Genomic DNA, 21,665 nt, shown 5'->3' with positions numbered 1-21,665 from the left:
GGAAAAAATCCGGGCTCTGGGGATGGCGAAAAACCCCAAAATTCCCCCCAAAAATGAGGCGGATTTGGAGTTTTGCTCCCTTTCCTCCCCTCCCCCACCTCCGTCTCTCGGGCGCCCCAAAGTTTTTGGGAGCCCCTGAAATTGTTGCGACCCCTCCCCAAAATTATTTTGGGGTTCACGAATTTTTGGAAGCGCCCCCCCCAAAATCGCGGGGGGGAAAATTCGGTGTCCGGGGAGGCCAAAAATCTTCGAAATTCTCCCCAAAAATGTCCCAAAAAAACCTCCCAGAATTGGGGGGGGGATTGGGGAGGGGGGGAAATGGGTCTGGGGGTGTCCAAGGGGCTCTGGGGGAGCTCGGGAATTTGGGGAGGGGTCCCGGGAATTTGGGGGGAAGTGGGGTCAGAATTTGGAGGGGGAGACCCCAAAATTTGCACCCAAAATTTGGATGGGGAGGGGAAAAAGGGTCTGGGGGGGGTCCGGGAAATTTGGGGAGGGGTTCTGGAATTTGGGGAGGGGTCTGAGATGTTCAGGAGGGACTCGGGAATTTGGGGAGGAGTCCTGGAAATTGGGGAGGGGTCCAGGAATTTGGGGAGGGGTCTGAGATATTCAGGAGGGACTCAGGAATTTGGGGAGGGGTCCAGGAATTTGGGGAGGGGTCTGAAGGGTTCAGGAGGGGTCCTGAAAATTGGGGAAGGGTCCAGAAATTTGGGGAGGGGTCCGAGAATATGGGGAGGGGTCCGAGAATATGGGGAGGGGTCCGAGAAATTGGGGAGGGGTCGGAAAACTCCTGGAGGAATTTTTAGGGAGGAACCCGGGAATTTTTGGGAGGGGGATGGACAAACCGGGGTGGGGGTGGGTGGGGGGATCCCCCAGTGTTTTGGGGTGTTCCCCCGCCCCCAGGGGGAGCCCCCAGACCCATTTGTGCCCCCGGGACCCCTCCCCAAATGCAGAGGGGTTCCGGGAGATCTGCCCCGCCGGGCCCGGCTATCACTACTCGGCCTCGGACCTGCGAATCAACACCCAGTTCCTGGGCCAGGATGGGGCGGGGGTCCCTCTGGGATCCCCCCTGAGCACCCCCCCGACCCCCTGTGAGCACCCCAAAAACCTCCCGGAGCACCCCAAAAAAAACCCGGAAAAAAACCCCCCCAAAAAACCCCCAAAATCCTCCTAAACCCCCCAAAACCCTCCCTAAACCCCCCCAAATCCCCCCAAATCCCCCCAAATCCCTCCTAAACCCCCCAAACCTCCTCCAAACCCCTCCTAAAGCCCCCAAATCCCCCCAAAATCCCCCTAAACCCCCCAAATCCCCCCTAAACCACCCAAACCCCCCCCAAACCCTCCCTAAACCTCCCAAATCCCCTCCTAAACCCCCCAAATCCTCCCTAAACCCCCCAAATCCCCCCAAATCTCCCAAATCCCCCCAAAACCCCTCGTAAACACCCCACATCCCTCCTAGAGCCCCCAAACCCCTCCTAAACCCCCCAAATCCCCCCAAATCCCCCTTAAACCCCCCCAAATCCCCTTCTAAAGCCCCCAAATCCCCCCAAAATCCCCCCTAAACCCCCTCAAATCCTCTTCTAAACCCCCCCAAATCCCCCCTAAACCCCCAAAACCTCCTCAAAACCCCTCCTAAACCCCCCAAATCCCCCAAAATTCCCCCTAAACCCCCCTAAACCCCTCCTAAACCCCCCAAATCCCCCCTAAACCCCCAAAACCTCCTCCAAACCCTCCTAAACCCTCCAAATCCCCCAAAAATCTCCCCTAAACCCCCCAAACCCTTCCTAAACCCCCAAATCCCCTCCTAAACCCTTCCAAATCCTCCTTAAACCCCCAAAATCCCCCCAAATCTCCCCAAATCCCCCCAAAACCCCTCGTAAACACCCCAAATCCCCTCCTAGAGCCCCAAACCCCTCCTAAACCCCCAAATCCCCCAAAATCCCCCCTAAACCCCCCCAAATCCCTTCTAACCCCCCCCAAATCCCCCCTAAACCCCCAAAACCTCCTCCAAACCCCTCCTAAACCCCCCAAATCCCCCCAAAATCTCCCCTAAACCCCCCCAAAACCCTCCTAAACCCCTCCTAAACCCCCCAAATCCCCCAAAAATCTCCCTAACCCCCCAAACCCCCCCAAAACCCTTCCTAAACCCCCAAATCCCCTCCTAAACCCCCCAAATCCTCCCTAAACCCCCCAAATCCCCCCAAATCTCCCCAAATCCCCCCAAAACCCCTCGTAAACACCCCAAATTCCCTCCTAGAGCCCCCAAATCCCACCTAAACCCCCCAAATCCCCCCTAAACCCCCAAAACCTCCTCCAAACCCCTCCTAAACCCCCCAAATCCCCCCAAATCCCCCAAATCCCCCCAAACCTCCTCCAAACCCCTCCTAAACCCCCCAAATCCCCCAAAAATCTCCCCTAAACCCCCAAACCCCCCAAAACCCCCAAATCCCCTCCTAAACCCTTCCAAATCCTCCTTAAACCCCCAAAATCCCCCCAAATCTCCCAAATCCCCCAAAACCCCCCCAAATCCCCTTCTAAACCCCCCCAAATCCCCCCTAAACCCCCAAAACCTCCTCCAAACCCCTCCTAAGCCCCCCAAATCTCCCCAAAATCTCCCCAAACCCCCCCAAAACCCTTCCTAAACCCCCCAAATCTCCCCTAACCCCCCCAAATCCCCCCAAAATCTCCCCTAAACCCCCCAAATCCCCCCAAAACCCTTCCTAAACCCCCCAAAATCCCCCCTAAACCCCCAAAATCCCCTCCTAACACCCCCAAACGTCCTCCAAACCCCTCCTAAAGCCCCCAAATCCCCCCAAAATCCCCCCAAAATTCCCCTAAACCCTTCCTAAACCCCCAAATCCCCTCCTAAACCCTTCCAAATCCTCCTTAAACCCCCAAAATCCCCCCAAATCTCCCCAAATCCCCCCAAAACCCCTCGTAAACACCCCAAATCCCCTCCTAGAGCCCCCAAACCCCTCCTAAACCCCCCAAATCTCCCCAAAATCCCCCTTAAACCCCCCCAAATCCCCTTCTAAACCCCCCCAAATCCCCCCTAAACCCCCAAAACCTCCTCCAAACCCCTCCTAAACCCCCCAAATCCCCCCAAAATCTCCCTAAACCCCCCCAAAACCCTTCCTAAACCCCCCAAATCTCCCCTAACCCCCCAAATCCCCCCAAAATCTCCCCTAAACCCCCCAAACCCTTCCAAAACCCTTCCTAAACCCCCCAAATCCCCCCTAAACCCCCAAAATCCCCTCCTAACACCCCCAAACCTCCTCCAAACCCCTCCTAAAGCCCCCAAATCCCCCCAAAATTCCCCCTAAACCCCTCCTAAACCCCCCAAATCCCCTCCAAACTCCCCCAATTTAACCCCTGACCCCCCTTTTTTTTTCCTCCCCTCCCCCCCCCAGCCCCGGAGCCCCCCCAGGCCGGGACCCCCCGGCCCCCCCCGCCGCCCCCCCCCGGGCCCGAGGTGATCGTGGTGCCCCGGCCCAGCCCCCACTTTGGGGGGGCCCTGCCCACCCTGCCCCCCCCGGAGCCAGGTGAGGAGGGGAGGGGGCTTGGGGGGGGTTGGGGGGGATTTTGGGGGGATTTGGGGGGGGATTTGGGGAAATTTGGGGGGGATTTGGGGAAATTTGGAGGAGATTTGGGGGATTTTGGGGGAGTTTGGGGGGATTTTGGGGGGATTGGGGGGGATTTGGGGAGGATTTGGGGAAATTTGGAGGGGATTTAGGGGGATTTGGGGGGGATTTGGGGGGTTTGGGGGGATTTAGGGGGATTTGGGGGGGTTTAGGGGGATTTGGGGGGGTTTGGGGGGGATTTTGGGGGGATTTGGGGAAATTTGGAGGGATTTAGGAGGATTTGGGGGGGTTTAGGGGGATTTGGGGGGGTTTGGGGGGATTTTGGGGGGATTTGGGGAAATTTGGAGGGGATTTAGGGGGATTTGGGGGGGTTTAGGGGGATTTGGGGGTGTTTGGGGGGATTTTGGGGGGTTTGGGGGGATTTGGGGGGGTTTGGGGGGGATTTTGGGAGGTATGGGGAAATCTGGGGGGGGATTTTGGGGGGTATTTGGGGGGATTTGAGGAAAATTTGGGGAGATTTGGGGAAGTTTGGGGGGTTTGGAGAGGTTTTGGGGGGATTTGGGGTGTTTTGGGGTGATTTGGGGGGATTTGAGGGGGGATTTTGGGGGTTTTTGGGAGTTAAAACCCCATAAAAATCCCCTAAATTCTCCTAAAATCCCCTAAAAACCACATAAAAATCCCCTAAAATCCCCCCAAAATCCCCCCAAAAATCCCCAAAAATCCCCAAAAATCCCCAAAAATCCCCTAAAAATCCCAAAACCCCCTGAAATGGCCCCAACCCCGGCAGTGTCCCCGTGCCAGCGCGACCCCACCGTGTGCGGCCCCGGGCGCTGCGTGCCCCGGGGGGGAGGGGGCTACACCTGCCTGTGCCGGGGGGGCTTCTGGCTGAGCCCCCAGGGCACCCACTGCGTGGGTGAGTGGGGAGGGGGATCCGGGGGGGGGGCTGGGGGGGTTTGGGGGGGTCCTGAGGGGGTTTGAGGGGGATTTGGAGGGGATTTGAGGGGATTTGGGGGGGTCCTGAGGGGGTTTGGGGGGGTATTGGGGGGTCCTGAGGGGGTTTGGGGAGGATTTGGGGGGGATTTGAGGGGGTTTGGGGGGTCCTGGGGGGTTTGGGGGGGTATTGGGGGGATTTGGGGGGGTCTCGGGGGGCTTCTGGCTGAGCCCCCAGGGCACCCACTGCGTGGGTGAGTGGGGAGGGGGATCCGGGGGGGGATCCTGAGGGGGTTTGGAGGGGATTTGAGGGGGTTTGGGAAGGATTTGGGGGGTCCTGAGGGGGTTTGGGGGGATTTGAGGGTGTTTGGGGGGGATTTGAGGGGATTTGGGGGGGTTCTGGGAGGATTTGGGGGGTCCTGAGGGGGTTTTGGGGGGGGTTTGGGGATGATTTGGAGGGTCCTGAGGGGGTTTGGGGAGGATTTGGGGGGATTTGGGGGGGATTTGAGGGGGTTTGGGGGGGGATTTGAGGGGATTTGGGGGGGTTTAAAGGGGTTTTGGGGAGGATTTGGGGGGTCCTGAGGGGGTTTGGGGGGTCCTGGCGGGTTTGGGGGGGGGGTTGGGAGGATTTGGGGGGGTCTTGGGGGGCTTCTGGCTGAGCCCCCAGGGCAGGCACTGCGTGGGTGAGTGGGGAGGGGGCTCCGGGGGGGGATCCTGAGGGGGTTTGGGGGGTCCTGAGGGGATTTTGGGGGGGTTCTGAGGGGGTTTGGGGGGTCCTGGGGGGTTTGGGGGGGGGTTGGGGGAGATTTGGGGTCTTTAAAGGGTTCCCTGGTGGGTCCTGGGGGGGTTCATGTCATGCTCTACCTGCCCCTCACCTGTGCCCACCTGAGCCCGCCTGAGCTCACCTGTGCCCACCTGTCCTGGTTACCTGTGCCCACCTGAGCTCACCTGAATTCACCTGAGCCCACCTGTGCCCACCTGAGCTCACCTGAGCTCACTTCTGCCCACCTGAGCTCACCTGTGCCCACCTGTCCCCATTACCTGTGCCCACCTGAGTTCACCTCTGCCCACCCGTCCCCACTACCTGAGCTCACCTGTGTCCACCTGTCCCCATTACCTGTGCCCACCTGTCCCCACCTGTCCCCATTACCTGTCCCCATTACCTGTGCCCACCTGAGCTCACCTGTGCCCACCTGAGCTCACCTGTGCCCACCTGTGCCCACAGACATCGACGAGTGCCGCCAGGTGCCCCCTCCCTGCTCCCCGGGGCGCTGCGAGAATTCCGTGGGCGGCTTCCGGTGCCTCTGCGGCCCCGGCTTCACCTCCGAGCCCGCGGGCACCGAGTGCCGAGGTCAGCCACGCACCTGGGCACACCTGGGCACACCTGGGCACACCTGGGCGCGCCTGGGCACGCCCCAAACCACACCTGGGCACACCTGGGAACACCTGGGAACACCTGGGCGCACCTGGGAACACCTGGGAACCACAAACCACACCTGGGCACACCTGGGCGCACCTGGGCACGCCCCAAAACGCACCTGGGCACACCTGGGCACGCCTGGGAACACCTGGGAACACCTGGGCACACCCCAAACCACACCTGGGCACACCTGGGCACACCTGGGCACACCTGGGCACGCCCCAAAACGCACCTGGGCACACCTGGGCACACCTGGGCACGCCTGGGAACACCTGGGCGCACCTGGGCACGCCCCAAAACGCACCTGGGCACACCTGGGCATGCCTGGGAACACCTGGGAACACCTGGGCACGCCCCAAAACGCACCTGGGCACACCTGGGCACACCTGGGCACACCCCAAACCACACCTGGGCACACCTGGGCACACCTGGGCGCACCTGGGCACGCCCCAAAACACATCTGGGCACACCTGGGCACGCCTGGGAACACCTGGGAACACCTGGGCACACCCCAGACCACACCTGGGCACACCTGGGAACACCTGGGCACACCCCAAACCACACCTGGGCACACCTGGGCACACCTGGGAACACCTGGGCACACCCCAAACCACACCTGGGCACACCTGGGCACACCCCAAACCACACCTGGGCACACCTGGGCACGCCCAAACTGCACCTGGGTACACCTGGGCACACCTCAGACCACACCTGGGTACACCCCAAACCGCACCTGAGCACACCTGGGCGCACCTGGGCACACCTGGGCACACCTGGGCACACCTGGGCACACCCCAGACCGCACCTGGGTGCACCTGGGCACACCTGGGCACACCTGGGCACACCCCAGACCGCACCTGGGCACACCTGGGCGCACCTGGGCACACCTGGGCACACCCCAGACCGCACCTGGGCACACCTGGGTGTGCCTTATACCCCGTCTCTGTCCCCCAAACCACACCTGGGCACGCCTGGGCACACCATGGCACACCTGGGTGTGCCTTAAACCCCATCTGTGTCCCCCAAACCACACCTGGGCGCACCTGGGCACACCCCAAACCACACCTGGGCCCCTCAAGCCACACCTGTGCCCACCTGGGCACCCCTGTGCACACCTGGGTACACCTCAAACCACACATGTGCCCACCTGTGCCCCCGCCCTGCGCCCACCTGTGCCCACCTGTGCCCCCCTGTGCCCACCTGTGCCCTCCCAAACCCCACCCATACTTACCTGTGCCCCCCTGTGCCCACCTGTGCCCTCCCAAACCCCACCCATACTTACCTGTGCCCCCCTGTGCCCACCTGTGCCCTCCCAAACCCCACCCATACTTACCTGTGCCCCCCTGTGCCCACCTGTGCCCTCCCAAACCCCACCTGTGCCCTCCCAAACCCCACCTGTGCCCACCTGTGTCCCCAGACGTGGACGAGTGTGCCCAGACCCCCCCGCCCTGCGCCCACGGGCGCTGCCAGAACCTTCCGGGGGGCTTCGAGTGCGTCTGCCCGGGGGGGTACCGGGGGGCTGGGGGGCAGCAGCCCTGCCAGGGTGAGTGGGGCACTGGGGGCACTGGGAGGGACTGGGGGGGACTGGGAGGGACTGGGAGGGACTGGGAATGGACTGGGAGGGAAATGGGAGGGACTGGGAGGGACTGGGATGGACTGGGGGGTACCGGGGGGCTGGGGGGCAGCAGCCCTGCCAGGGTGAGTGGGGCACTGGGGAGACTGGGAGGGACTGGGAGGGACTGGGAGGGACTGGGGGGGACTGGGATGGACTGGGAATGGACTGGGAGGGACTGGGAGGGGATTGGGATGGACTGGGGGGGTACCGGGGGGCTGGGGGGCAGCAGCCCTGCCAGGGTGAGTGGGGCACTGGGGAGACTGGAGGGACTGGGAGGGACTGGGAGGGACTGGGATGGACTGGGAGGGAACTGGGGGGAACTGGGAGGAACTGGGAGGGACTGGGGGGAATGGGGGTGTAAGTGGGGGGGACTGGGATGGGAATGGGAGGGAACTAGGAGGGACTGGGAGGGGATTGGGAGGGACTGGGAGGGGACTGGGAGGGAACTGGGTGGGACTGGGAGGGACTGGGATTGAACTGGGATGGACTGGGATGGACTAGGGGGGACTGGGAGGGGTCACCACGCCCTGTGGTCACTGCTGTGGGGTCACCACGCCCTGTGGTCACTCTGTTATTGGTCACCACGCCCTGTGGTCACTCTGTTATTGGTCCCCATGCCCTGTGGTCACTCTGTTATTGGTCACCACGCCCTGTGGTCACTCTGTTATTGGTCACCACGCCCTGTGGTCACTCTGTTATTGGTCACCACGCCCTGTGGTCACTGTTACGGGGTCACCACGCTCTGTGGTCACTCTGTTATTGGTCACCACGCCCTGTGGTCACTCTTATTGGTCACTTCACCCTGTGGTCACTCTGTTATTGGTCACCACGCCCTGTGGTCACTCTGTTATGGGGTCCCCACGCCCTGTGGTCACTCTCTTATTGGTCACCACGCCCTGTGGTCACTCGGTGTCCCCGGTGTCCCCTCAGACATCGACGAGTGCGAGAACTTGGGGTCACCATGCCCTGTGGTCACTCTGGCATGGGGTCACCACGCCCTGTGGTCACTCTGGCATGGGGTCCCCACGCCCTGTGGTCACTCGGTGTCCCCAATGTCCCCGTTGTCCCCTCAGACATCGACGAGTGCGAGAACTTGGGGTCACCACGCCCTGTGGTCACTGTTATTGGTCACCATGCCCTGTGGTCACTCTGTTATTGGTCACCACGCCCTGTGGTCACTCTGTTATTGGTCACCACACCCTGTGGTCACTCGGTGTCCCCAACGTCCCCAATGTCCCCTCAGACATCGACGAGTGCGAGAACCACCTGGCGTGTCCGGGCCAGGAGTGCGTCAACACGCCGGGCTCCTTCCGCTGCCAGCCCTGCCCCGAGGGCTTCCACCTGCGCCAGGGCCGCTGCGCAGGTACCCCCTGTCACCTGGTGTCACCTGGGTCACCTCAGGGTCACCTCAGTGTCACCTGGTGTCCCCTCGGTGTCCCCACACCCCCGGGGACAGCCCCGCCCCGACGGCTTCCACCTGCGCCAGGGCCGCTGCGCAGGTACCCCCTGTCACCTGGTGCCACCTGGGTCACCTCAGGGTCACCTCAGTGTCACCTGGTGTCACCTCAGTGTCACCTGGGTGAGCCCACCCCCCCGGGGACAGCCCTGCCCCGAGGGCTTCCACCTGCGCCAGGGCCGCTGCGCAGGTACCCCCTGTCACCTGGTGTCACCTCAGTGTCACCTGGGTCACCTCAGTGTCACCTGGGTCACCTGGTGTCACCTCAGTGTCACCTGGTGTCCCCTCGGTGTCCCCACACCCCCGGGGACAGCCCTGCCCCGAGGGCTTCCACCTGTGCCAGGGGCGCTGCGCAGGTACCCCCTGTCATCTGGTGTCACCTGGTGTCACCTGGTGTCACCTCAGTGTCACCTGGTGTCACCTCAATGTCACCTGGGTCACCTCAGTGTCACCTGGTGTCACCTCAATGTCACCTGGGTCACCTCACCTGTGTCACCAGACACCCCCTACATGAGTGCTCGGGGTCACCACTCCATGGGATGACCATGACTTGTGGTCACTCTGTTATGGGGTCACCATGGCTTGGGGGACTTGGAGACCCCATAACACCTGTCCCCATGTCCCCCTGATGTCCCCACGTCCCCCAGTGACCCCGATGTCCCCCCAGATGTCCCCACATCCCCCAGTGACCCCGATGTCCCCCCAGATGTCCCCACATCCCCCAGTGACCCCGATGTCCCCCCAGACATGGACGAGTGCTCGGGGTCACCACTCCATGGGATGACCATGACTTGTGGTCACTCTCTTATGGGGTCACCTTGACTTGGAGGATTTGGAGACCCCATAACTCCTGTCCCCATGTCCCCCTGATGTCCTCATGTCACTCTGGTGACCCCAATGTCCCCTGGTGACCCCGATGTCCCCTGGTGACCCCAATGTCCCCCAGACGTGGACGAGTGCTCGGGGTCACCACTCCATGGGATGACCATGACTTGTGGTCAGTCTGTTATGGGGTCACCATGGCTTGGGGGACTTGGAGACCCCATAACACCTGTCCCCGTGTCCCCCTGATGTCCCCACATCCCCCTGATGTCCCCATGTCCCCCCAATGTCCCCATGTCCCCCTGATGTCCCCAAGTCCCCCAGTGACCCCGATGTCCCCCCAGACATGGACGAGTCCTCAGGGTCACCACGCCATGGGATGACCATGACTTGTGGTCACTCTGTTATGGGGTCACCATGACTTGGAGGATTTGGAGACCCCATAACTCCTGTCCCCATGTCCCCCCGATGTCCCCACGTCCCCCTGATGTCCCCACGTCCCCCTGATGTCCCCATGTCCCCCCAATGTCCTCATGTCACTCTGGTGACCCCAATGTCCCCCAGTGACCCCAATGTCCCCCCAGACATGGACGAGTGCTCGGGGTCACCACTCCATGGGATGACCATGACTTGTGGTCACTCTCTTATGGGGTCCCCAAACCTCTGGTGGCCACCCCCCCGATGTCCCCACGTCCCCCCGATGTCCCCACGTCCCCCCGATGTCCCCACGTCCCCCTGATGTCCCCATGTCCCCCCAGACGTGGCCGAGTGCTCGGGGTCACCACGCCATGGGATGACCATGACTTGTGGTCACTCTCTTATGGGGTCACCTTGACTTGGAGGATTTGGAGACCCCATAACTCCTGTTCCCACGTCCCCCTGATGTCCCCACGTCCCCCTGGTGACCCTGATGTCCCCCTGATGTCCCCATGTCCCCCTGATGTCCCCATGTCCCCCTGATGTCCCCATGTCCCCCCAGACGTGGCCGAGTGCTCGGGGTCACCACGCCATGGGATGACCGTGACTTGTGGTCACTGTTATGGGGTCACCTTAACTTGGAGGATTTGGAGACCCCATAACTCCCCTGGCCACCACCCCCATGTCCCCCCGATGTCCCCCTGATGTCCCCATGTCCCCCCAGACGTGGACGAGTGCTCGGGGGGCTCCCCCTGCGCCCCCCACGGCCGCTGCCTCAACACCGCCGGCTCCTTCCGCTGCGAGTGCCAGCGCGGCTACCGCGCCACCGCCGGCGCCACCGCCTGCCAGGGTGAGCGGGGACCCCCTCGGGGACGCCCCGGCGGTGCCACCACCCCCGGGTGACATTCTGGTGGCCCCACAGACGTCAACGAGTGCCTGGAGGGTGACTTCTGCTTCCCGCACGGCGAGTGCGTCAACACGGCCGGCTCCTTCCGCTGCCTCTGCGCCGACGGATTCGCCGCCACCGCCGATGGCACCGCCTGCTCCGGTGGGTGACACCTGGGGACACCTGGGGACGGCGCGGTGGCACCTCGGGGGCACCCGAGGAGGGTGGCGGGGGGTTTGGGGTTTGGGGTTTGGGGTTGGGGTGTTGTCATCTCCATCCCGGTGTCCCCAGAGCTGTCCCAGTCGTGGTGTCACCAGGGTTGTTCCAGTTCCAGTGTCACCATCCCAGTCCTGGTGTCACCATCCCTGTCCTGGTGTCACCATCCCAGTCCTGGTGTCACCATCCCAGTCCCCAGAGTTGTCCCAGTCCCAGTGTCCCCATGGTCATCCCAATCCTGATGTCCCCAACCCCAGACGTGCACGAGTGCCAGCACGGGGCCATCTGTGCTGGCAGCCACCACACCCACCCCATTGCCACATCTCAAACCCTGAACCCCAAACCCCAATGTCCCAAACCCCAAATCCCAAATCCCAGAGTCCCAAAGCCCAAATCCCAATGTCCCAAAACCCAATTCCCAAAGCCCGATGTCCCAAATCCCAGAGTCCCAAACCCCAAAACCCAATGTCCCAAACCCCAATGTCCCAAACCCCAATGTCCCAAACCCCAAATCCCAATGTCCCAAACCCCAATGTCCCAAAACCCAATTCCCAAACCCCAATGTCCCAAACCCCAATGTCCCAAACCCCGAATCCCAATGTCCCAAACCCCAAACCCTGATGTCCCAAACCCCGAACCCCAAATCCCAAACCCCAAACCCTGATGTCCCAAACCCCAAACCCCAAATCCCAAACCCCAAACCCCAAACCCCAATGTCCCAACCCCAAACCCCGAATCCCCCCAGACGTGGACGAGTGCCAGCGCGGGGCCGTCTGCGCCGGCGGGCGCTGCCTCAACACCGAGGGCTCCTTCCAGTGCCAGTGCCCGGCCGGGTTCCGCACCGACGACGCCAGGGCCGAGTGCCGCGGTGAGGGGGCGGGAAAACGGGAACACGGGAACGGGAAAACGGGGATGGGAAAATGGGAATGGGAAAATGGGAATGGGAACGGGAACGGGAAAATGGGAATGGGAACGGGGATGGGGATGGGAAAACGGGAACGGGAACGGGAAAACGGGAATGGGAAAATGGGAATGGGAATGGGAATGGGAATGGGAATGGGAAAATGGGAATGGGAACAGGAAAACGGGGATGGGAACAGGAAAATAGGAATGGGAACGGGAACGGGAAAACGGGAATGGGAAAACGGGAACGGGAACGGGAAAATGGGAGCGGGAAAACGGGAGCGGGAAAACGGGAACGGGGATGGGAATGGGAATGGGGATGGGAACAGGAACGGAAACATGGGAATGGGAATGGGAACGGGAATGAGAATGGGAAAACGGGAATGGGAACAGGAACAGGCAAATGGGAATGGGAATGGGAATGGGAATGGGAATGGGAATGGGAATGGGAATGGGGATGGGGATGGGGATGGGGATGGGAACGGGAAAATGGGAATGGGAACGGGAACGGGGATGGGAATGGGAATGGGGATGGGAATGGGAATGGGAATGGGAATGGGGATGGGAATGGGAATGGGAATGGGGATGGGAATGGGAATGGGAATGGGAATGGGAATGGGGATGGGAATGGGAATGGGAATGGGGATGGGGATGGGAATGGGAATGGGAATGGGAATGGGAATGGGGATGGGAATGGGAATGGGAATGGGAATGGGGATGGGGATGGGGATGGGAACGGGAAAATGGGAATGGGAACGGGAATGGGGATGGGAATGGGAACGGGAACGGGAATGGGAATGGGAATGGGGATGGGAATGGGAATGGGAATGGGAATGGGGATGGGGATGGGGATGGGGATGGGAATGGGAATGGGAATGGGAATGGGGATGGGGATGGGGATGGGGATGGGAACGGGAAAATGGGAATGGGAACGGGAACGGGGATGGGAAAACGGGAACGGGAAAATGGGAATGGGGATGGGAACGGGAACAGAACGGGAATGGGAATGGGAACTGGAATGGGAACGGGACCAGGGATGGGAATGGGAATGGGAATGGGAACGGGAACAGGAATGGGAATGGGAACGGGAATGGAACAGGAATGGGAATGGGAACGGGAATGGGAACGGGAATGGGAACGGGAACGGGAATGGGAACGGGAACAGAACGGGAACAGGAATGGGAACGGGAATGGGACGGGACCGGGGATGAGAACAGGAACAGGGATGGGAACGGGAATGGAACAGGAACGGGGATGGGAATGGGAATGGGAACGGAGTGGGAGTGTGGGGCACCTGGGATATGGGGTGGGGATTGGGATATGGGGTTTGGGATGGGGGATATGAGGTGTGGGGTTGGGATATGGGGTGGAGATTCGGGGATATGGGGTGGGAATGTGGGAATGGAGAATGGGGAATAGGGTGGGAGTTTGGGGAATGGGGTGGGACTTTAGGGAATGGGATGGGAATGGGAACACCAGGACTACCCATATCTCTGTGTTCTCACCCCATCCCAATGTCCCCATCCTGCCGTGTCCCTGATTGTCCCCATGTCCCCACCCCACTGTCCCATCCCAGACGTGGACGAGTGCCAGGAGTACGGGGCCGGGCTCTGCGGGGCGCAGCGCTGCGAGAACATTCCGGGCTCCTATCGCTGCGTGCCCGAGTGCCAGCTGGGATTCCGGCCCGGGGACGGCGGGGACTGCCTCGGTGAGGGGCTGGGATTGGGATTGGGATTGGGATTGGGATTGGGGATTGGGGATTGGGGATTGGGGATTGTTCCCGAGTGCCAGCCGGGATTCCGGCCCGGGGACGGCGGGGACTGCCTCGGTGAGGGGGTGGGATTGGGAATAGGGGATATGGGGACAGCAGGATTTTGGAATTTGGTATTTGGGATTGGGATGCGGATGTGGGGTATGGGGACTGGGATGTGGGATGTAGAGACCGGTATGGAGATATTGGGAATATTGGGATATGGGGCTGGAGCGGGGATTTGGGGACTGGGATGGGAATGGGAACCGGGATGGGAATGGGGACACGGGAATTGGGACGGGCACAGGGATGGGGATGGTCTGGGGTTCTGAATGTCCCCATCCCAATGTCCCCATTCCCATGTCCCCATTCCCATGTCCCTGATTGTCCCCATGTCCCCATTCCCATGTCCCCATCCCAGACGTGGACGAGTGCCAGGAGTACGGGGCCGGGCTCTGCGGGGCGCAGCGCTGCGAGAACATTCCGGGCTCCTATCGCTGCGTGCCCGAGTGCCAGCCGGGATTCCGGCCCGGGGACGGCGGGGACTGCCTCGGTGAGGGGCTGGGATTGGGATTTGGGATTTGGGATATGGGATTTGGGAGTGGGGATTGTTCCCGAGTGCCAGCCGGGATTCCGGCCCGGGGACGGCGGGGACTGCATCGGTGAGGGGGTGGGATTGGGGTTGGGATTGGGATGGGGATTTGGGATTTGGGATTGGGATTTGGGATTTGGGATTTGGGATTTGGGATTGGGGATTGTTCCTGAGTGCCAGCCGGGATTCCGGCCCGGGGACGGCGGGGACTGCATCGGTGAGGGGGTGGGATTGGGATTGGGATTGGGGATTGGGGATATGGGATTGGGGATTGGGATTGGGATTGGGATTGGAGATATGGGATTGGGATTGGGATTGGGGATTGGGATTGGGGATTGTTCCCGAGTGCCAGCCGGGATTCCGGCCCGAGGATGGCGGGGACTGCATCGGTGAGGGGGTGGGATTGGGATTGGGATTGGGATTGGGATTGGGATTTGGGATATGGGATTGTTCCCAAGTGCCAGCTGGGATTCCGGCCCAGGGATGGGCGGGATTGCGTCGGTGAGGGATTGGGGATTTGGGGTTGGGATTTGGGATTTGGGATTTGGGATTTGGGATTGAGGTATGGGATTGTTCCTGAGCACCTGCCAGGATTCGGGCCCGGGGATGGTGGAGACTGCTACGGTTTGGGATAGAAATGGGAATGGGAATGGGGACATGGGGACTGGGCTGGGGACACAGGGGGACAAAGGCCAGCCCCAGGTGGTGGCCAAGGACCTCGGGCTGTCCCCAACCCTTCCTCCCACCCCGTGCCAGATGTGGACGAGTGCTCCAACGGGACCCTGTGCGGTGCCCACGCCACCTGCCACAACCTGCCCGGCTCCTTCCAGTGCGCCTGCGACCCCGGCTACGAGACCGCCCGGCACGGCCACCACTGCGTGGGTACGGCCACTGCCCCTGGGGACACGGCCACCAGCCTGGGGACACCCAGACCCCAGTCCCTGTGCCCCAAATCCCAGTCCCTGTGCCCCAAATCCCAGTCCCTGTGTCCCCATCCCACCCCAATCCCTGCGACCCCGGCTATGAGACCGCCCGGCACGGCCACCACTGCGTGGGTACGGCCACCAGCCCGGGGACATGGCCACTGCCCCTGGGGACATGGCCACCAGCCTGGGGACACGGCCACCAGCCCCTGGGGACACCCAGATCCCAGTCCCTGTGCCCCAAATCCCAGTCCCTGTGCCCCAAATCCCACCCCAATCCCTGCGACCCCGGTCTGAGACCGCCTGGCACGGCCACCACTGCGTGGGTACGGCCACTGCCCCTGGGGACACGGCCACTGCCCCTGGGGACACGGCCACCAGCCCCTGGGGACACCCAGATCCCAGTCCCTGTGCCCCAAATCCCAGTCCCTGTGCCCTAAATCCCAGTCCCTGTGTCCCCATCCCACCCCAATCCCTGCGACCCCGGCTACGAGACCGCCCGGCACGGCCACCACTGCGTGGGTACGGCCACCAGCCCGGGGACACGGCCACCAGCCCCGGGGACACCCTGGCCCTGGCCCCATGTCCCCATTCCCACCCCAAATCCCAAATTCCAAACTCCCCAAATCCCCCAAATCCCCAACCCCAAAACACCAAATCCCCCGAATCCCCAACCCCAAACCCCTCAAATCCCAAATCCCAAACCCCTGACCACAAATCCCCCAAATCCCAAACCCCCAACCCCAAATCCCAAACCCCCAACCCCAAACCCCCCAAATCCCCAACCCCAAATCCCCCAAATTCCGAATTCCCAACCCCAAATCCCGACCCCGCAGACGTGGACGAGTGCCAGACCCTCCGCGGGGTGTGCGGGGCCGAGCGCTGCGAGAACGTCGAGGGCTCCTTCCTGTGCCTGTGCCCCGACTCCCGGCAGGAGTTCGACCCCGTCAGCGGCCGCTGCGGGGCCCTGCCCACCCCACAGAGCCCTCAGATCCCCCAGATCCGACCCCAAAACCCCCAGATCCCACAAAGCCCCGAAATCCGACCCCAAAGCCCTGAAATCAGACCCCAAATCCCCCAAATCCGACCTCAAAGCCCTGAAATCCGACCCCAAAGCCCCGAAATCAGACCCCAAATCCCCCAGATCCGACCCCAAAACCCCCAGATCCCACAAAGCCCCGAAATCCGACCCCAAAGCCCTGAAATCAGACCCCAAATCCCCCAAATCCGACCTCAAAGCCCTGAAATCCGACCCCAAAGCCCTGAAATCCGACCCCAAATCCCCCAAATCCGACCCCAAAGCCCTGAAATCAGACCCCAAACTCCCCAAATCCGACCCCAAAACCCCCAGATCCCACAAAGCCCTGAAATCCGACCCCAAAGCCCTGAAATCCGACCCCAAAGCCCCCAAATCAGACCCCAAAGCCCTGAAATCCGACCCCAAATCCCCCAAATCAGACCCCAGACCCCTGAAATCAGACCCCAAACTCCCCAAATCCGACCCCAAAGCCCTGAAATCAGACCCCAAACTCCCCAAATCCGACCCCAAAGCCCTGAAATCCGACCCCAGACCCCCGAAATCAGACCCCAGACGCCCCAAACCCGACCCCAAACTCCCCAAACCCGACCCCAAACCCCCCAGATCGGACCCCAAACCCCCCAAATCGGACCCCAGACCCCCCAAACCCGACCCCAGACCCCCCAAACCCGACCCCAAAGCCCTCCTGGGGATTTTGGGGTGGCCTCGTGTTTCAGTCGGGCCTGCGGGGTCCTGGCCCCGAACGTGACGCGCCCGCAGTGCTGCTGCACCCTGGGGTGGGCATGGGGGGCACAGTGCCCTGCCCAGCCCTGCCCCGCACCTGGCACAGGTGAGGGACACCCCAAAAACCTCCTGGGATTTGGGGTCAAGGTTTGAGGGGGATTTAGGGGGGATTTATGGGGGATTTTGGGGAATGGGGGGATTTGGGGTGGATTTAATGTGGATTTGGGGTGGATTTGGGGTGGGCATGGGGGGCACAGTGCCCTGCCCAGCCCTGCCCCGCACCTGGCACAGGTGAGGGACACCCCAAAAACCTCCCTGGGATTTGGGGTCGGGGTTTGAGGGGGATTTATGGGGGATTTTAGGGAATTTAGGGGGATTTGAGGGGGATTTGGGGTGGATTTGGGGTGGATTTGGGGTGGGCATGGGGGGCACAGTGCCCGGCCCAGCCCTGCCCCACACCTGGCACAGGTGAGGGACACCCCAAAAACCTCCCTGGGATTTGGGGTCGGGGTTTGAGGGGGATTTAGGGGGGGATTTATGGGGGATTTTGGGGAATGGGGGGATTTGGGGTGGATTTAATGTGGATTTGGGGTGGATTTGGGGTGGGCATGGGGGGCACAGGGCCCTGCCCAGCCCTGCCCCACACCTGGCACAGGTGAGGGACACCCCAAAAACCTCCCTGGGATTTGGGGTCAAGGTTTGAGGGGGATTTAGGGGGGGATTTTAGGGAATTTAGGGGGATTTTAGGGAATTTAGGGGGATTTTAGGTTGATTTGAGGGGGATTTGGGGTGGATTTGGGGTGGGCATGGGGGGCACAGTGCCCTGCCCAGCCCTGCCCCACACCTGGCACAGGTGAGGGACACCCCAAAAACCTCCCTGGGATTTGGGGTCGGGGTTTGAGGGGGATTTAGGGGGGATTTATGGGGGATTTTGGGGAATGGGGGGATTTGGGGTGGATTTAATGTGGATTTGGGGTGGATATGGGGTGGGCATGGGGGGCACAGTGCCCTGCCCACCCCTGCCCCGCACCTGGCACAGGTGAGGGACACCCCAAAAACCTCCCTGGGATTTGGGGTCAGGGTTTGAGGGGGATTTAGGGGGGATTTATGGGGGATTTTAGGGAATTTAGGGGGATTTGAGGGGGATTTGGGGTGGATTTGGGGTGGATTTGGGGTGGGCATGGGGGGCACAGTGCCCGGCCCAGCCCTGCCCCACACCTGGCACAGGTGAGGGAGACCCCAAAAACCTCCTGGGATTTGGGGTCAAGGTTTGAGGGGGATTTAGGGGGGGATTTTGGGGCATTTAGGGGGATTTGAGGGGGATTTTAGGTTGATTTAAGGTGGATTTGGGGGAGATTTGGGGTGGATTTGGGGTGAATTTGGGGTGGGATTTGGGGTGGGATTTGGGATGGATTTGGGGTGGGATTTGGGATGGATTTGGGGTGGATTTGGGATGGATTTGGGATGGATTTGGGGTGGATTTGGGGTGGGATTTGGGGTGGATTTGGGGTGGGATTTGGGGTGGATTTGGGGTGGGATTTGGGGTGGGATTTGGGGGGGGATTTGGGGTGGGATTTGGGATGGATTTGGGGTGGGATTTGGGATGGATTTGGGGTGGGATTTGGGGTGGGATTTCAGGTGAATTTGGGGTGAGATTTGGGGTGGGATTTGGGGTGGGATTTGGGGTGGATTTGGGGTGGGATTTGGGGTGGGATTTGGGGGGGATTTGGGGGGGATTTGGGGTGAATTTGGGGTGGATTTGGGATGGATTTGGGATGGATTTGGGGTGGGATTTGGGATGGATTTGGGATGGATTTGGGATGGATTTGGGATGGATTTGGGGTGGGATTTGGGGGGGATTTGGGGTGGGATTTGGGATGGATTTGGGGTGGGATTTGGGGTGGGATTTGGGATGGATTTGGGGTGGGATTTGGGATGGATTTGGGGTGGGATTTGGGGTGGGATTTGGGGTGAGATTTGGATGGGATTTGGGATGGATTTGGGGTGGGATTTGGGGTGGGATTTGGGGGGGATTTGGGGTGGGATTTGGGATGGATTTGGGGTGGGATTTGGGGTGAGATTTGGGATGTATTTGGGGTGGGATTTGGGGTGGATTTGGGGTGGGATTTGGGATGGATTTGGGGGGGATTTGGGGTGGATTTGGGGTGGGATTTGGGATGGATTTGGGGTGGATTTGGGGTGGGATTTGGGGTGGGATTTGGGATGGATTTGGGATGGATTTGGGGTGGGATTTGGGGGGATTTAGGGGGGATTTGGGACCCCTGGTACTCCCCCAAAATGATGGGAACAGATTTGAGGTGTGGAAAAGAGGAAATGGTGGGGGGGGGGGGGGGCACAAACCGAATTTGGGGGGGATCCTGGACAGAATTTTGGGGTCCCTGACCCCCCCCGTGCCCCCCCACCCCAGATGCTCACCTGTCCCTGTGTCCCCACGGGCCCGGCCGCCTCCCCGAGACCCCCCAGGGCCCCCCCACAGGTGAGACCCCCACCCCCCGTGTCCCCCCTTTGCCCTGGGGGGGGATCCTGTCACTTTGGGGGGGTCCCTGTCACTTTGGGGGTGTCCCCGTGACTTTGGGGGGGTCCCTGTCACTTTGGGGGGGTCTCTGTCACTTTGGGGGGTCCCTGTGCCTTTGGGGGGTCCCCATGACTTTGGGGGGGTCCTTGGGGGGGGTCCCTGTGCCTTTTGGGGGGGTCTCTGTCACTTTGAGGGGGTCCCCATGACTTTGGGGGGTTCCCTGTGCCTTGGGGGGGGGTCTCTGTCACTTTGGGGGGATCCTGTCACTTTGGGGGGGTCCCTGTGCCTTTGGGGGGGGTCCCCGTGACTTTGGGGGGGTCCCTGTGCCTTTGGGGGGTCTCTGTCACTTTGGGGGTGTCCCTGTGCCTTTGGGGGGGATCCTGTCACTTTGGGGGTGTCTCTGTCACTTTGGGGGGGGCCTCTGTCACTTTGGGGGGGTCCCCATGACTTTGGGGGGGGTCCCTGTCACTTTGGGGGGTTCCCATGACTTTGGGGTGTCCCTGTGCCTTTGGGGGGGGTCTCTGTCATTTTGGGGGGGTCTCTGTCACTTTGGGGTGTCCCTGTGCCTTTGGGGGGGTCTCTGTCACTTTGGGGGGTCCCCATGACTTTGGGGGGGTCTCTGTCACTTTGAGGGGGGTCCCCGTGTCTTTGGGGGTGTCCCTGTGATTTCTGGGGGTGTCCCTGTCACTCTGGGGGTGTCTCTGTCACTCTGGGGGTGTCCCTCTCACCCTGGGGGTGTCGCTGTGATTTCTGGGGGTGCCCCTGTGATTTGGGCGTGTCCCTGTGATTTGGGGGGGTCCCTGTCACTCTGGGGGTGTCCCTGTCCCTTTGGGGTGTCCCTGTGATTTTGGGGTGTCCCTGTCACTTTGGGGGTGTCCCTGTGATTTCGGGGTGTCACTGTGGGGGTGTCCCTGTTTTTTGGGGTGTCCCTCTGATTTCGGGGTGCCCCTCCCCCCAGACGTGGACGAGTGCTCCCTGTTTGGCCCCGCCCTCTGCCGGGGGTGTCCCTGTCACTCTGGGGGTGTCCCTGTCCCTTTGGGGGTGTCCCTGTCACTTTGGGGGTGTCCCTGTCACTCTGGGGGTGTCCCTGTAATTTGGGGGTGTCCCTGTGATTGATTTCGGGGTGTCCCTCCCCCAGACGTGGACGAGTGCTCCCTGTTCGGCCCCGCCCTCTGCCGGGGGGGGCTCTGTCACTTTGGGGGTGTCCCTGTCACTGTGGGTGTATCCCTGTGATTTTGGGGTGTCCCTGTGGTTTTGGGGTGTCCCTGTGATTTCTGGGTGTCCCTGTGATTTCGGGGTGTCCCTGCCCCCCCAGACGTGGACGAGTGCTCCCTGTTCGGCCCCGCCCTCTGCCGGGGGTGTCCCTGTGATTTCGGGGTGTCCCTGTCCCTTTGGGGTGTCCCTCTGATTTCGGGGTGTCCCTGCCCCCCCAGACGTGGACGAGTGCTCCCTGTTCGGCCCCGCCCTCTGCCGGGGGGGGGTCCCTGTCACTCTGGGGGTGTCCCTGTCACTTTGGGGGTGTCCCTGTCACTCTGGGGGTGTCCCTGTGATTTGGGGGTGTCCCTGTCACTCTGGGGGTGTCCCTGTGATTTGGGGGTGTCCCTGTCACTCTGGGGGTGTCCCTGTGATTTCGGGGTGTCCCTGTCACTCTGGGGGTGTCCCTGTGATTTCGGGGTGTCACTGTGGGGGTGTCCCTGTCACTCTGGGGGTGTCCCTGTGATTTTGGGGTGTCCCTCTGATTTTGGGGTGTCCCTGTGATTGATTTTGGGGTGTCCCTGTCACTCTGGGGGTGTCCCTGTGATTTGGGGGTGTCCCTGTCACTTTGGGGGTGTCCCTGTGATTGATTTTGGGGTGTCCCT

The 21,665-nt window shown here is 61.5% G+C and overlaps 1 protein-coding gene across 1 annotated transcript in view; it reads left to right on the top strand.

The window, feature by feature from the left end:
- Window positions 1–832: 832 nt before the first annotated feature.
- LOC311164796 (latent-transforming growth factor beta-binding protein 4-like) overlaps window positions 833–21,665 on the top strand; it is a gene marked incomplete at its 5' end in the record, with an annotated part of 29,384 nt that continues 8,551 nt past the window's right edge. Inside the window, 16 exon segments of the mRNA XM_084224404.1 lie at window positions 833–846; window positions 901–1,088; window positions 3,408–3,539; window positions 4,366–4,491; window positions 5,734–5,859; window positions 7,346–7,471; window positions 8,787–8,906; window positions 10,963–11,088; window positions 11,161–11,286; window positions 12,086–12,208; window positions 13,820–13,951; window positions 14,415–14,546; window positions 15,342–15,467; window positions 16,345–17,376; window positions 19,699–19,767; window positions 20,945–20,995. Of these exon segments, the coding sequence (XP_084080530.1) occupies window positions 833–846; window positions 901–1,088; window positions 3,408–3,539; window positions 4,366–4,491; window positions 5,734–5,859; window positions 7,346–7,471; window positions 8,787–8,906; window positions 10,963–11,088; window positions 11,161–11,286; window positions 12,086–12,208; window positions 13,820–13,951; window positions 14,415–14,546; window positions 15,342–15,467; window positions 16,345–17,376; window positions 19,699–19,767; window positions 20,945–20,995 (2,749 nt within the window).

The sequence above is a fragment of the Fringilla coelebs genome (genome assembly GCF_963513975.1).
Source record: "Fringilla coelebs genome assembly, chromosome: 37".
In the NCBI taxonomy this organism is placed as follows: Eukaryota; Metazoa; Chordata; class Aves; order Passeriformes; family Fringillidae; genus Fringilla; species Fringilla coelebs.
Note: the sequence above shows the minus strand (reverse complement) of the source record. Positions and strands in the feature narration are given on the sequence as shown.